The sequence below is a fragment of the Salvelinus alpinus genome, chromosome 18 (assembly GCF_045679555.1).
Source record: "Salvelinus alpinus chromosome 18, SLU_Salpinus.1, whole genome shotgun sequence".
NCBI classification, from domain to species: Eukaryota; Metazoa; Chordata; class Actinopteri; order Salmoniformes; family Salmonidae; genus Salvelinus; species Salvelinus alpinus.
Genome location: NC_092103.1, coordinates 18,209,289 through 18,223,759, shown reverse-complemented (window position 1 = coordinate 18,223,759; position 14,471 = coordinate 18,209,289). Strand labels below are relative to the sequence as shown.

The following is a 14,471-nucleotide window of genomic DNA, read 5'->3' as shown; positions in this document are numbered from 1 at the left end:
CACTTGTTGTATTCGGCACGTGACAAATAAAGTTTGATTTGAAGTGCCAGTCAGCCGAACCAGGATTGTGTCCTCCCTGGGGACATTCAGTGACAGGACAAGCTCCATTGCATGACAAATGACTGTGCAGGCACACTCAGCTAAACATTGTGTTTTAAGGCTCTGGAATATGAGAACTGACTGCATGTTATAGGCTGAGGTATGAGGACTGGCTAGTAGCCATACCACCCTCCCTTCTCCCTGCTGGCTCTGATCTGATACAGTGTGAGATTATGCATTTTAGTCCGTGTGTGTTTCTAGGTAATCAGTCAAAAGTAGAACCAACGCAATACATCTTTTGGCCTTCTTCAGGTAAAAAACCCTGAAGGCCAGAAGCCTTTCATGTTGTTTCTACTTAATACACTTAAAGCATTCAGCAACTCCTGTCCTGCAAGAGTTGCTGAATCTCCTATCCACTTTATTTCCTCAATTCATGCACCTTGGTGGGAAAGAGGTGATCCCTTCCCTTTGCATAGTTAAGTGAAACTAATACAAAATAATTCTTAACAATTCAGCTTGATTGAGGAAATTTTAATGACAAAACCTTTTTCCATTTTACAATGAGGGGAAAAAACAAAATTAAATCAAAAGGATGTGTATGATTACAATAACTATTGTTATCATAGCAGTCTGAGGGGAATCATTTTTAATCTTTCCTTTTCAAAATGGGCCCTGCAAAGTGTATATTTCTAACAAAATCTTCATTAAATCTCTGATGAGTTCAGTCTTATCATAGCTATACCTCCTGCTCTGTGCATTCAGACTCCAACGTCACAATAGACAATAAAACTCACTGAAACAAACCATAGAGTAGCCCCGGTGTCAGATCACAGACATACACTGACCAACAGAACCACAATGGAGTCTTGGGAACAGAGGTGAGGCACGTGGCTACTGAGAAGAGTTGAGGTTCAAGGTGGACCTCAGTTCCTTTTGGCAGTTGTGTAGAGGGAAATAAAGAGGTTGATGTCAGCCATATCCAGCGGTGGAGTGGTAGTACAAACAGACCCATTTTAAGTTCATCTTAAATCTCAACTTTGAAACACTGCGGTCCCTCTTTAAGCACTGTGACGTACTGTAGGTCGCAGTGACATTCAGAGCATGCTTGAATTTGTCCATGTGGTTGTGCCTCTAAAACTAATCTGCCTCTGGACTCCAACTATCAGTGTGGTGAAACATCAGGGTTAATCTCCAGCTGGACTAACAACCTACATAAACTCGTTCTTAAATGTCTGCGTGTATGCTGTACAAGTGTGTAAGGTGGTAAGATGACCTGTCACAGTTGCGCAGGCATATCAGAGGTTTACCCATTGAACCAGGCCTAAATGACTAGGCCCATGATATGTCGTAAAGAACTCAAGACAGAAACAAGACAATGACATGTACTGGATACATCTCATCTGGCAGGCCAAGCACTCTCTCCAATGCACAGCATCTGGTGGTTGTGGATTTGACATGGCCACAATGGTAACACCCTTAATCAAAACTCCGGCTTTATTATGGTGGTAAGAATATTTTTTTAAAGACCATAACATCTACAGTAAATTGTATTTATAGTTATAGACAAAATGATTACTTTCAAAGGCATGCTCACATTTTCAGGTTAGCTTCTTTCTTTCTGAAATTAGTTAGACCCTTTCAGGGTCAAGTGACGGGCTTGAGAGATTCACCCAACCACCGTTGTAGATGGCACAATCTTGGGCAACTTCTATCTTGTAAATCTGTGGGGCAGACAGCTCTTTCTTGTACCAGGCATGACAGAGTGCTGGAGCTAGTGTGTAGAAGAGTTTGGTTTGGTTTTATGCTTTGCTCCCTTCCCCCCAAAACACCCTTTATAAACAATTACACCCAAAACAGGAGGAAAAGGGAACATGACCTCACTTTTTCCTTGAAAAGCTAATACAAATGAGGAAGGAAGGGGGAGGGGGCTGGAGGCAACGCATCTGTCCTGAGAACACAGCACGTTTCAGGTCCGCGTAGGTTACAGGAGGAGGAAATGCTTTAGGTGGGAGAAAGCAGAGAGAGAAAGAGGGGGAAAAGGAGAGGTATAGTTTGAGGAGAGAGGGCATTCTTCATACAACAGCGTAATTTTTCCCGCAGGCACTCGTTCAGCTTCTTGCTCAGAAAGAGCTCGTAGGGGGCGTGCTCAACCTCTTCCCAATGTACACCCTGAGGGGGAGAGAGAGCAGTTACACCCAGAGTCATTAACTAGTCGGCTGATAAGTGATAGATGGAGTTGTGGATTGTCCCTGCCGTGTCATGTGTGCTGTCAAAGTGTGTGTTAAGGGTGTGGTGCAGCAGGTGTCCATCCATCCCAGCAGCAGCTGTTCTACTATCTAGACCCAGGCATATACACAGGGCTCGAGCATTGCAGCTGCCCACTATATGCTGCCACCACAGAGCCTCTGCTGGTTTATACAGAAATATGCATGGAAGTGCGCGAGTGCGCATATACACACACATATATATAGTGGGGAGAACAAGTATTTGATACACTGCCGATCTAAAACGGAATCTAAAACAAAAATCCAGAAAATCACATTGTATGATTTTTAAGTAATTAATTTGCATTTTATTGCATGACATAAGTATTTGATCACCTACCAACCAGTAAGAATTCCGGCTCTCACAGACCTGTTAGTTTTTCTCGGCAGTGTATCCAATACTTGGCAGTGTATCCAATAATCGGCAGTGTATCCAATACTTGTTCTCCCCACTGTATATATATAGTGGCTAATAATTTTCTGTACATGCAGTTTTGTTCCAGGGATATCTGATTCCCAGTAAACAAAACAACATGATGTATTGGATCTGATTGGGGTTCTTCTAATTGTATGTAAACAACTATAAACAGAAGGACATTGAAAGCTGTTCAGGAGATTCCATGTAGGAATTGTCTACATTAATCTGAGAAGGAAGTGTTTACTTAGCCAGCTAATGGCTAAATAATGGAAATGTTATTCTCAATGCAGACCCATTGATGGATTGAAACAAGCCTTCCATAATGTCATCACTTGGCTTTTTCACTTCCATAAAAAAAGTGCTATTATCCTACTTATAACACAAATGATTGCCAAACTGAGGTTGATCGCAAATGTGTCCAAGGTTTGCTCTTACCCCAGTCCCAGGACCAGGATGTGTGATAGTAGCAGTGAGGGGATGAACACTTTGAGGAACTCCGCAGAGAAGACACCTCCTTTCTTCATCGCCCCGGTCTTTCTCATGCTGAGTGTATCTGAACGCCGGGGGTGGCGGAAATGGAACTCCCTACAGGCAAGGAAATGTGGATTCATTACAGTATTATTCATCTTCTCCTTATCATGTGGAAATATTTAGCCATAAGTAGTATTACTAAATGCACAAACACACTAGGATTTACCTAGAAGACCAGATACACTAAGACTTGTATGTTTTAGGGGCAATGGGACTGTGTACATCACTCACTTAGGAGGAATGTTCTCGGGCCGACTGGACCAGTCTGCTACCCAGTCTGAGTCCTTCATCAGGATATCCATGTCCCTCTCCTTCTCCAGGGTATCCTCCTCTGACTGCAAGGGACACATGCTGCGCATTAGGACACTGATCTCAATACAGACAACAGGGGGAGGCAGAGACAATATGGCTGACCGCCCATACAATACAATAAACCCTGTGTGAGGCTGCCATGGTTACAGACACAGAGTCAGTCGTCAACATAAAAATGTGGCTTTGCCATGTCATCCACTGACAGAGTTTGTGTGTGTGTGTGTGTGTGTGTGTGTGTGTGTGTGTGTAATGGAACCTAAAGCTGAGACTACTGCCGTGTCCATGGATTCAAACCCACCCGGTTAGTGTTTCCTGTCGCCATCGCCATTTTAACAAAGTTTATGGTTGTCATTCACAAGAGACTGAGAGAAGCAGCAGGTTATGTTATCATTGAAACATACATGTGACGTAGGTAGCTCAAGCACACCGAGTAATAACTCTTACTTGGCCATCTCTTCTGCTGCTCACGTCCACATCAAAGATGATCTGTCCATCATGATCATCCTCCTGGGGACTAGGAGGCCGGGGAGGACTGTGGGGAGGATCAAACAACAAAATAAAAACAGTCACAGCCAATCACTGCACTCCAAGTCTTCTCTCCCTTGGTGCATAGGAATGTACACTTGTATGCAGTAACCAGGTTGAAGATTTGGGGCTTGTTCAAATTCCCAATGCATTAATCAAGAGACCTCGCCTCTGATGGCTCAATGTGCATATGAATCATGCCTCTATTAGGCTTTCACTTTGCCGTCAGCCTGCAACCTCAAAGTGGATGGATGAGTCTGTCTGTGAACTCTACCATTAGTAGGCTGTTGTAGAAACACTCCTGGTAAACATTCTCAGGTGACTCATTGACAGCTGACGGACTCAGCTGACCGGGCAACCAGATAAGCCTGTGTTTATGGCAGGCAACCTCATGGCTCAGAGGGTAGGGAAAGCAGAGGTGTGAGTGGATTTAAGTCCAATGACTTAGGTGATGAAGATGTTTACTATTGCAAACGGATTATATTTACAGCGCCATAACAGCATACAGTACTATATCAATCCAGAGATTAAATCTACATTGATTTTGGGCTAGTATGTGACCTCAACAGTGAATTGAAAAGAGTTACAGGTGATTTTTAAGAATGGTTCTAGATTTGTATTATTATATGTACCTAGTTTTTTCAAGGCCAAGCTGAACTGTGTTCTTCCTCATTGTAGCACCACCTACCTAAATGGACATCCGGCGCCGAAACGAGATGGCCGCCTCGCTTCGCGTTCCTTGGAAAATATGCAGTATTTTGTTTTTTTATGTGTTATTTCTTACATCGGTACCCCAGGTAATCTTAGGTTTCATTACATACAGTCGGGAGGAACTACTGAATATACGATTAACGTCAACTCATCATCGTTCCTACCAGGAATATGACTTTCCCGAAACGGATCCAGTGTTTTGCCTTCCACCCAATACAATGGATCTGATCCCAGCCGGCGACCCTGTGCGACGCCGTAAAAGGGGCAAACGAGGCGGTCTCCTGGCCAGGCTTCGGAGACGGGCACATCGCGCTCCACTCCCTAGCATACTACTCGCCAATGTCCAGTCTCTTGACAATAAGGTTGATGAAATCCGAGCACGGGTAGCATTCCAGAGAGACATCAGGGATTGCAACGTGCTCTGCTTCACGGAAACATGGCTAACTCAAGAGACGCTAACGGAGTCGGTGCAGCCAGCTGGTTTCTTCATGCATCGCGCCGACAGAAACAAACATCTTTCTGGTAAGAAGAGGGGCGGGGGGGTATGCCTTATGATTAACGAGACGTGGTGTGATCATCATAACAACACACAGGAACTCAAGTCATTCTGTTCACCTGATCTAGAACTCCTCACAATAAAATGTCGACCGCATTATCTACCAAGGGAATTCTCTTCAATCATAATCACAGCCGTATATATTCCCCCCCAAGCAGACACATCGATGGCCCTGAACGAACTTTATCTGACTCTTTGTAAACTGGAAACCACACACCCTGAGGCTGCATTCATCGTAGCTGGGGATTTTAACAAGGCTAATCTAAAAACAAAACTCCCTAAATTCTATCAGCATATCGATTGTGCTACCAGGGCTGGAAAAACCCTAGATCATTGTTATACTAATTTCCGCGACGCGTATAAGGTAGTAGTTGTGGAATTGTTAGGTTAGATTACTTGTTGGTTATTACTGCATTGTCGGAACTAGAAGCACAAGCATTTCGCTACACTCGCATTAACATCTGCTAACCATGTGTATGTGACTAATACAATTTGATTTGATTTGATTTGATACCTGTCACAGGAAGAGTTGCTGCGGCTAGACTCATGCTGAGCGTCCAGTAGAATCTTTTCCATGTCTCCGTTATGGATGGAAGATGAGGAGGGCACATGCTCTAGGCCCCCCACAATGGCCTCCACCACCTCCTCCTCCACCACCTGAGGCAAGGGGAGCAGACCCAGAGCCTGGCCAACGGTGGAGGTAGACTGGGACAACCCCGCCGCAGCTGTGGCCGCAGCTCTGTTCATCTCCAACTCCACCCAGGACCCTGCAGGACACGTACATACAGTACATTGGTCACATTTGTCAGTTGGGATACTTAGCGAATATATCAAACTTCACAACTTATTACATGTACATGATTACTTTCCATGTTTTTGTATATATTGTATGTTTTCTGTCAAAATGTTTTGCAGACCATGGCAAATTGTGCCTCTATGCTGAACTAATAGCCTAATGATTAAAAAACATCCTTCAAAAGACATTATACCTAGAACGATATGACGAGGGGGATAAAGAAACACACAGTCAGAGAGACTGGCAGAGACACACAACCACAAAGTTTAAAAAGGCCCAGCGTAGTCAAAAACTTGATTATCCTGTTTTACAAAAATTGTATGTATATTTCCAGGTTAGAATAATTGTGAATTATCACCATGAAAATGATAATGCCGTTTAAGTGTAAGAGCTGTTTGAAAAGACCACCTGAAATGTGTCTGTTTAGGTGGAATTGAGTTTTGGCCTGCCTGGTGACATCACCTGGCGATATACACTAAAAGTATGTGGACACTTACTTGTCGAACATCTCATTACAAAATCATGGGCATTAATATGGAGTTGGTTTCCCCTTTTCTGCAATAACAGCCTCCACTCTTCTGGGAAGGCTTTCCACTAGATGTTGGAACATTGCTGCGGGGACTTGCTTCCATTCAGCCACAAGCGCATTAGTGAGGTCAGGCACTGATGTTGGGCGATTAGGCCTGGCTCGCAGTCGGTGTTCCAATTCATCCCAAAGGTGTTCGATGGGGTTGAGGTCAGACTTTGTGCAGGCCAGTCAAGTCCTTCCACACCGATTTCGACAAACCATTTCTGTATGGACCTCGCTTTGTGCACGGTGGAAATGTCATGCTGAAACAGGAATGGGCCTTCACCAAACTGTTACCACAAAGTTAGAAGCACATAATCGTCTAGACTGTCATTGTATGCTGTAGCGTTAAGATTTCCCTTCACCGGAACCAAGGGGCCTAGCCAGAACCATAAAAATCAGCCCCAGATCATTATTTCTCCTCCACCAAACTTTACTGTTGGCACTATGCATTGGGGCAGGAAGCGTTCTCCTGGCATCCGCCAAACCCAGATGGTGAAGCATGATTAATCACTCCAGAGAACACGTTTCCACTGCTCCAGAGTCCAATAGCGGCTAGCTTTACACCACTCTAGCCGACGCTTGGCATTGCGTATAGTGATCTTAGACTTGTTTGCGGCTGCTCGGCCATGGACACTCATTCATGAAGCTCCCGACGCACAGTTCTTGTGCTGACGTTGCTTCCAGAGGCAGTTTGTTGCAACACAACAGTTCCAGAGGAGAGACGATTTTTACGCGCTTCGGCATTCGGTGGTCCCGTTCTGTGAGCTTGTGTGGCCTTCCACTTCACAATAACAGCACTTACAGTTGACCGGGGGCAGCTCTAGCAGGGCAGAAATTTGATGAACTGACTTGTTGGAAAGGTGGCATTCTATGACGGCGTCACGTTGAAAGTCACTGAGCCCTTCTGTACGGGCTATTCTAATGCCAATGTTTGTCTATGGAGATTGCATCGCTGTGTGCTCAATTCTATACACCTGTCAGCAACGGGTGGCTGAAATAGCCGAATCCACTAATTTGAAGGGCTGTCCACATACGTTACATGGCCACAAGTAAGTTAATAGACCAATAAGTTTCAAACCTTTCTGCCCGAAAAACAGCTAGTTCAGGTTACATATCCCTCCCATTAAGCCCCTCATTCAGACTACTTCCAGACAGTCCTAGCAAAGTTCTTGCTTGAGAAATTGGTCCTTGCTATGAAGGTTTTTGTTTCTTTTTGACCATTTAAAAAAATTATAATAAATCACAGTAAGGTACTTAATTGTTACCCAGAAATGATTTCATATTAAGATAATGCATTGGACCTTTACCCCTACCTAAGCCAGTGGTTCTGTTAGTCTCGATTACTGCATGATGACAGGATAGTGAATACCTCTTTGTGCTGTCAGTTTACAGCACCTGCTGTGATATACAAGCCATGGCCTAGCCTGGCTGATCCATGTTACTACATGAGCCCAGGCAGGGGAGACTGCCAATCACAACTAGGATACAAATTATAGGGAGTCACAGACACTGGAGAGACATCCAGTCTCTTTCTCGCTCTGGTTTCCCCATCTTAAAATGTCTCACATACTCCCAGAAGTTAGGACGCTAGGGTTCACAAGCAGAGCACATGATCTCATAGCAGAGAGAGTAAACACACTGGTCATGTGACAGTCAGCCTAGCTGACTTAGTCTCTCAGTCAGTTTCACTGGCCAGACATTGAATGACAGCAGCCCCTACCCCTCCCCCAAGTCCAACTCAGCACCCCAGACTCATCCCGAGGATTACACAGCAGCCTGAGCAAAGCCACTGTCGACAGTCCATTGTCAGTGCTCCATGGCCTAAACAAGGTTGTCATGACGCCAGCGGTGAGCCGAACATTCTGGCTGCTGCTCGCTCTGCTTTCGTGGAGCTGTTATCAGCTGTTGTATGGAAACAAATGTCTTATGGTAATAAGAACCAGTATGTATAGCCTAACCAATGGCTCCAAAGACTCACATAATCACCAGAGAAGAGTAAGGTAAACTGAATATACCCATTGTGTGGATGGGACTGAGATATCCTATCCAAGACAATGACATTGCAGTAGACATAAAGCTTTCCTCAATTCTGAGAATTACACAGCAAAAATGAGTATCTACTTATTTATAGGCAGAGTGAGTAAGCTCTGTCTAACAATAACAAACCTTGTTCCCTCCCTGGCTCGCACTGCAGCTGGAATGTAACTGACTCAACATGTACGCTCAAACTTCCGAATGAAAGGCTCCTGATCCTCACCCTAACTTTCCTACTCCACCCTACTGTGTCCTGAAAAACGTTCTGCACCTTCCACATGTCACCGTGTCCAGAAATAGCACAGCATGCCAACTCACTCAGTTCAGGGCTTGGCAATGCTCTAGCACATCTGCCCATACCCAGCAGCCCCCATAAAGGGAGGTCAACACAGTGCTGACTGTGTACTTCCTCTAGAGGCATTGTATGTGTGACACTGATAAACATGCCTTTTGCTCCCCTTGCAACCCACGCACAAGGCCTTGCCTTGTCAAAGCAGAGGCTTTCACACTGGGTTGTGGATGTCATTGCTCAGGCCTACAAGGGTGTAGGGCTCCCTGTCCCAGAAGTTTTGATAAGTCACTCGGTCCTCTGGGCCTCGCTGAGAGACATCCCCTTGAATGAGATATGTGCAGCTGCTACCTGGTCGTCACCACGCACGTTCTCAAGATTTTACAAGGTCAACATCGTATCCAGCCATACCATGGGGTCTACCATTCTTCCAATGGCACTGGCGCATTCAGGTTAGTTGTGCTATTCCTCACGACCTTGTTGGTATGAGTCATCCATACTTTCAACCGTACTGACGGTCTGAAAGGTATGAATTAGAACGGAAGATACGAATGTACAGTTGACGTCGGAAGTTTACATACACTTAGGTTGTAGTCATTAAAACTAGTTTTTTCAACCACTCCACAAATTTCTTGTTAATAAACTATAGTTTTGGCAAGTCTGTTAGGACATCTACTTTGCATGACACAAGTCATTTTTCCAACAATTGTTTCGACACATTATTTCACTTATAAATTTACTGTATCACAATTTCAGTGGGTCAGAAGTTTACATACACTAAGTTGACTATGCCTTTAAACAGCTTGGAAAATTCCAGAAAATGATGTCATGGCTTTAGAAGCTTCTGATAGGCTAATTGACATCATTAGAGTCAATTGGAGGTGTACCTGTGGATGTATTTCAAGATCTACCTTCAAACTCAGTGCCTCTTTGCTTGACTGGGAAAATCAAAATAAATCAGCCAAGACCCCAGAAAAAAAAAATGTAGACCACCACAAGTCTGGTTCATCCTTGGGAGCAATTTCCAAACGCCTGAAGGTACCACGTTCATCTGTACAAACAATAGTACGCAAGTATAAACACCATGGGACCACGCAGCCGTCATACCACTCAGGAAGGAGACGCTTTCTGTCTCCTAGAGATTAATGTACTTTGGTGTGAAAAGTGCAACTCAATCCCAGAACAACAGCAAAGGACCTTGTGAAGATGCTGGAGGAAACGGGTACAAAAGTTGCTGTCCACGCGCTGAGGTGTTATACATGCCTGAGGTGTTATACATTATACATGGAGTGCAGATCCCCTGCAGGTGAGGGCTGCGCTCACACATCTTGTGAAGATGCAAGGAGCCAGGGAAAGGCCGAAGGATAATACCACAAACTTGTATGCCTGGCCTTGGAAGGCAAACCACAAAAAACGCCTGTGTTCCTTTAACACAGGAATGTGAACATAAGTATCCTTTAAAATCGAGGGACGTGAACCATTCCCCTGCGGCTACGGTCTGGAAAGCATAAACCGTCCGCAACATGTGAAAGAACTTTTAGGAAAACATTGACCAGTTTTAAATCCAGAACCAGGAAATAGGTTGAGAAAAAGCCATCTTCCTGTTCTGATACTTTTACTTTTCTGATCATGCCCTTCTCCAGGAGAGATGTCATCTCCTGGTTGAGGATGCAAGCTTTCAGGAGGTCTGTGACTGAAGACATTCTGACCTCTGAGAATGGTGGGGGTCGGTTGTCGGAACTGCAGCCTGTACCCTTGTGAGAGGGTCATCACCACCCATGGGTCTGAAGAGTAGGATGCCCAGTAGGTCAAGTGCTGCTGGGTAAATCGGCAGACAGCCGACCCCCGCCAGTGGGGAAACGCCTCAGCCGTTTCCCCACGCCTGTTTGTGGTGTTGGGGGTTGGCTGCATTGCCGTCTGGGGCTGGCAAGCACGTGTTAGGCTGGTGGTAGGGCCAAAGGCGTGTGTCGGGAAGAGCGGCGAGGTTCACACGCGTCAGGCCTCCCTCTGCCATGACTCTGTGATGCCTGGTTTCTGGGTTCCACAGCAGTGTAGCCTGACTCAACTGTTTTCTATGTTTGAGGGCCCACTCTGCCGCAGGGTCAAAGAGCAGTCCCGGGACCACTGGGAGCTTTCTCATAGTCCGTCTGGAGTTATTGGACATTGGGGCTTGGGCAAGCCAGACCTGGTGACGAGTCACAACTAGGGTGAACATCAGTCTGCCTAGCTCTCTGGTCATGAACTCAAAAGCTTGATGCAATGCATCATTCAGGTTGCAGAGAATCAGGTCTGCATGGTCTAGCTGGAGCATCCTGTTCTGTACTAGCATGAACACAGAGAGAGTTCCCAATGTGGGCAGCTGTGTCGTAGACCCATGACAGTAGCTCATCTGTGGCCTTGCACGGAGGTCTGGGGCAGCGGGCATCATCCTTCAGGGCTTCATCTGGGGTAGAGCATCAGCTCTGCTATGCATTCATCCACTTTAGGCATATGGTCCAGCCAATGTTTTGCGTCACGCATGGCAGATAGCATCCTACTAGCTTTGGTGGTGGGCGAGAGCCCACGGGTTGGCCCAGAGCCCACGGGTTGGCCCAGCATCTCTGAAGCTATGTAAGAAAAGCCGGTGAAGGTGGCACACTGAACGGTGTAGATGCCTCAACTCTGCCTAGCCGCGCTTCCCTCACAGGCAGGATGGCACAGTTAATGCAGAGGTCTGAAAGGGCCTCATGCAGGTGGCCAACGCCTTGGCAGCAGGGCACAGGTCATGACCATCTTCTACTTGTAGTTCAGCTACACAAGAGGAACAGCCATGAATGCTCAGCATCATGGTGATGCGGTGTTCTCTCAGCTCAGAACGTGACGTTAAAAAGGACATAAATATAACATATTTCTTATGCAATATACAGATTAATCAAATTAACTAACAATAGTAACTGGAGAATGTATTACAACAGCTACCACAATACACAGTAAAGGTAGAGAGCTACAATAATCTGGCGGGAGTTGTACAGCACCCGCAAATAATTTCAGGTGAGCCTAGCTATGACCACAGGGCTGGAGCAGGAAAATTATGTTTAAACGTAGGCTTATTTATGGTAAACCAAGCTGACAACACACAGTGGCATCTAGGTGGAGTTGGTAAACAAGCTAGGGGAAAGGGATGCAATCTGAATCGCATGTTTTATAGCTGGCTAGGCTAACAACCTTCTTAGACACAGTTATCTAGGGAAGTGACCCGGTTGAGTTTTAAATAGTTGAAGGATGACTAGTGCCCGGTGGGCATTGATAACGAGCAAAGCAGTGGCGGATATCTTGAAAAGGGTAGCGCCAGGCTACGGTGGCCAACACACACACACACACTAGCTGGTGGGCTAAATCAGCACAAGACAAGGAATACCAATATCCTCCGATAAAAGGGATAGGTAGAGGAGAGAATTTTGCACTCTGACCCATAGGTCACAGGCTGTTGGGTGACAGACTGACAGTACACACAACTCAGAGTTTTGCTTACCCTACCAGGACCTGGGAAGATGCAACCCGAAAAACAGGAGTAGCGGCACATTTAACTTGCGCGATACAGCTAAACTAACTTTCCAAGAAGAAATAAGAGACTATTTTGTTTCATTGTAATTTCATATTTTTCTATCGATGTCTACCTAATGTGGACCTGACAGAGGCAATGGAATAGTTGTAATGTTCTGGTAATTGAATGTTCATTATTTAGTTCTTTGGAATTTCCATTATTTCATAATACATAGAATGTATAAAAAATCGAAATCGAAAACCATGATTATGTTTTAATAACCGAACTACCCCCAAAAATATCACTAAATTGTTCAGCACTAAATTGTGTTTAAATTGTTGTTAGGGGTTGATAGTAAATACACCTATAATCAAGCAAATGACCATATACCTGGTATAACAGTTCATTAGACTGATCATATTGTATTATTATTTTCACAGTAGCAGGCTACCCAGAAGTATCAGGCTGCTACATACAAATTGACCAGACTGAGTGCAGCAGGTGTGCTTAGAGGTGCACGTGTAGTTTTATCAGCTACTCTTTGCTGGTCTATATTTAAACCCATAGTCAGATTAACTAGGCCAGTTTGCTATGTTTACATCCACGGCAAGAAGACATATCTATTACACTGTTACACAATTAGCTGACTATGCATTTAATAAAAACACTTAATATATTCCAAGTATGTTTCGTTAGGTTTTCGTAATACTTTCCTCAAAACTCGGGTATGTGCACTAAAATGTTAATTTAGGAACATCTAACGTTAACCTAACTCCATTTTCGAGCTCTCAGATTTATTCCATCTCGTCTTGTTGACATCCACTTTATCCCGCCTATTCAGCACCGCGTGCTTCAACGATTGGTTTTACTGTTGATCAATCTTACGGTTTATACCGCCTCTTAAAATCACATTGGTCCATGATACTGTCAATACAGAAAACAGGAATAGCACAATATAGGTCCTTCCACAACCCTTCTCCATGACTACGTAGAAAACCAACCCAAAACTCACTAGATATTGTTTATACACTCAAAGTCAAATAGTAAAGTATCAAAAGACAATGATTCAAATTACCTGACAAGTTTTCTAATAAACAATAACAGTAAAATATAGCTAAGCATTTCGACGAATCATACCATTTATTCCAGCGTCTCCGTTATTCTCCGCTACAGCAGCAGCTTCAGACATCGTGCCTGTGAGCAGGGTGGCTTGCATATGACAGTCAATCGAACACGCACACTCCCTCCAAACATTCGGACGTGCGCGCATCCGCGTACCAAAACTGACCTGAGTCGCCTTTACTTTGTTGCAGAATAGCTACCGCCAACACAGTTAAAATAGGTGTTCTGTTAGCTGATCTGGAACCAGTGGTTATGAGCACTGCAATCTTCCTGGAGCTCTGTGATGACGTCAGATGAGCCAGTTCTTTAGTAACAAAGGCAGGCAAAAAGCATAGGCAGACTAACATTACGTAACGTGCTGGAAATTGACCACCCCCGTTCGTATTATACCTCTGACACCACATCGTGAGAAAATAACAGGAATAAATTATAAAATTGTAGTTCACTACTTTCACAACTCTGTAAAGGCATCATCTGTATATTTACAAGACGTGAAAGAAAATCTTCATTTGAGAACGCGCACATCGGCACGTACCCCAAGATGCCAATGCCATCCCTCAATACCCAGTTGTTAGTAGATCAAAGGATACTCCTATGCATGGGGATATAATGTTGCATTGTGCAATAAGACCCTCAAAACAACCTAAATAAGTGTGAGGTGAACTTAAGTTTGGCACTTGTTTATATATAAAAATAAAAAAAATGTTAAGAACTTTATGTACCTGGTGCATAAATAGCCAGCACCGCTACTTCAAAGTGGGTGTTATCAGAGTGATGTCA

General features: G+C 44.5%; 1 protein-coding gene across 1 annotated transcript; it reads right to left on the bottom strand.

Moving 5' to 3' along the window:
• Positions 1-555: 555 nt before the first annotated feature.
• Positions 556-13,991, bottom strand: LOC139543934 (BCL2/adenovirus E1B 19 kDa protein-interacting protein 3-like). Its single transcript, XM_071350489.1, has 6 exons — positions 13,707-13,991; positions 5,871-6,123; positions 4,009-4,096; positions 3,484-3,587; positions 3,157-3,306; positions 556-2,208 (listed from the first exon to the last, which is right to left on the bottom strand). The coding sequence occupies exons 1-6, from the start codon at positions 13,837-13,839 to the stop codon at positions 2,160-2,162; spliced, it is 777 nt and encodes a 258-aa protein (XP_071206590.1). The 5' UTR covers positions 13,840-13,991; the 3' UTR covers positions 556-2,159.
• Between the last annotated feature and the right edge of the window lie 480 nt (positions 13,992-14,471).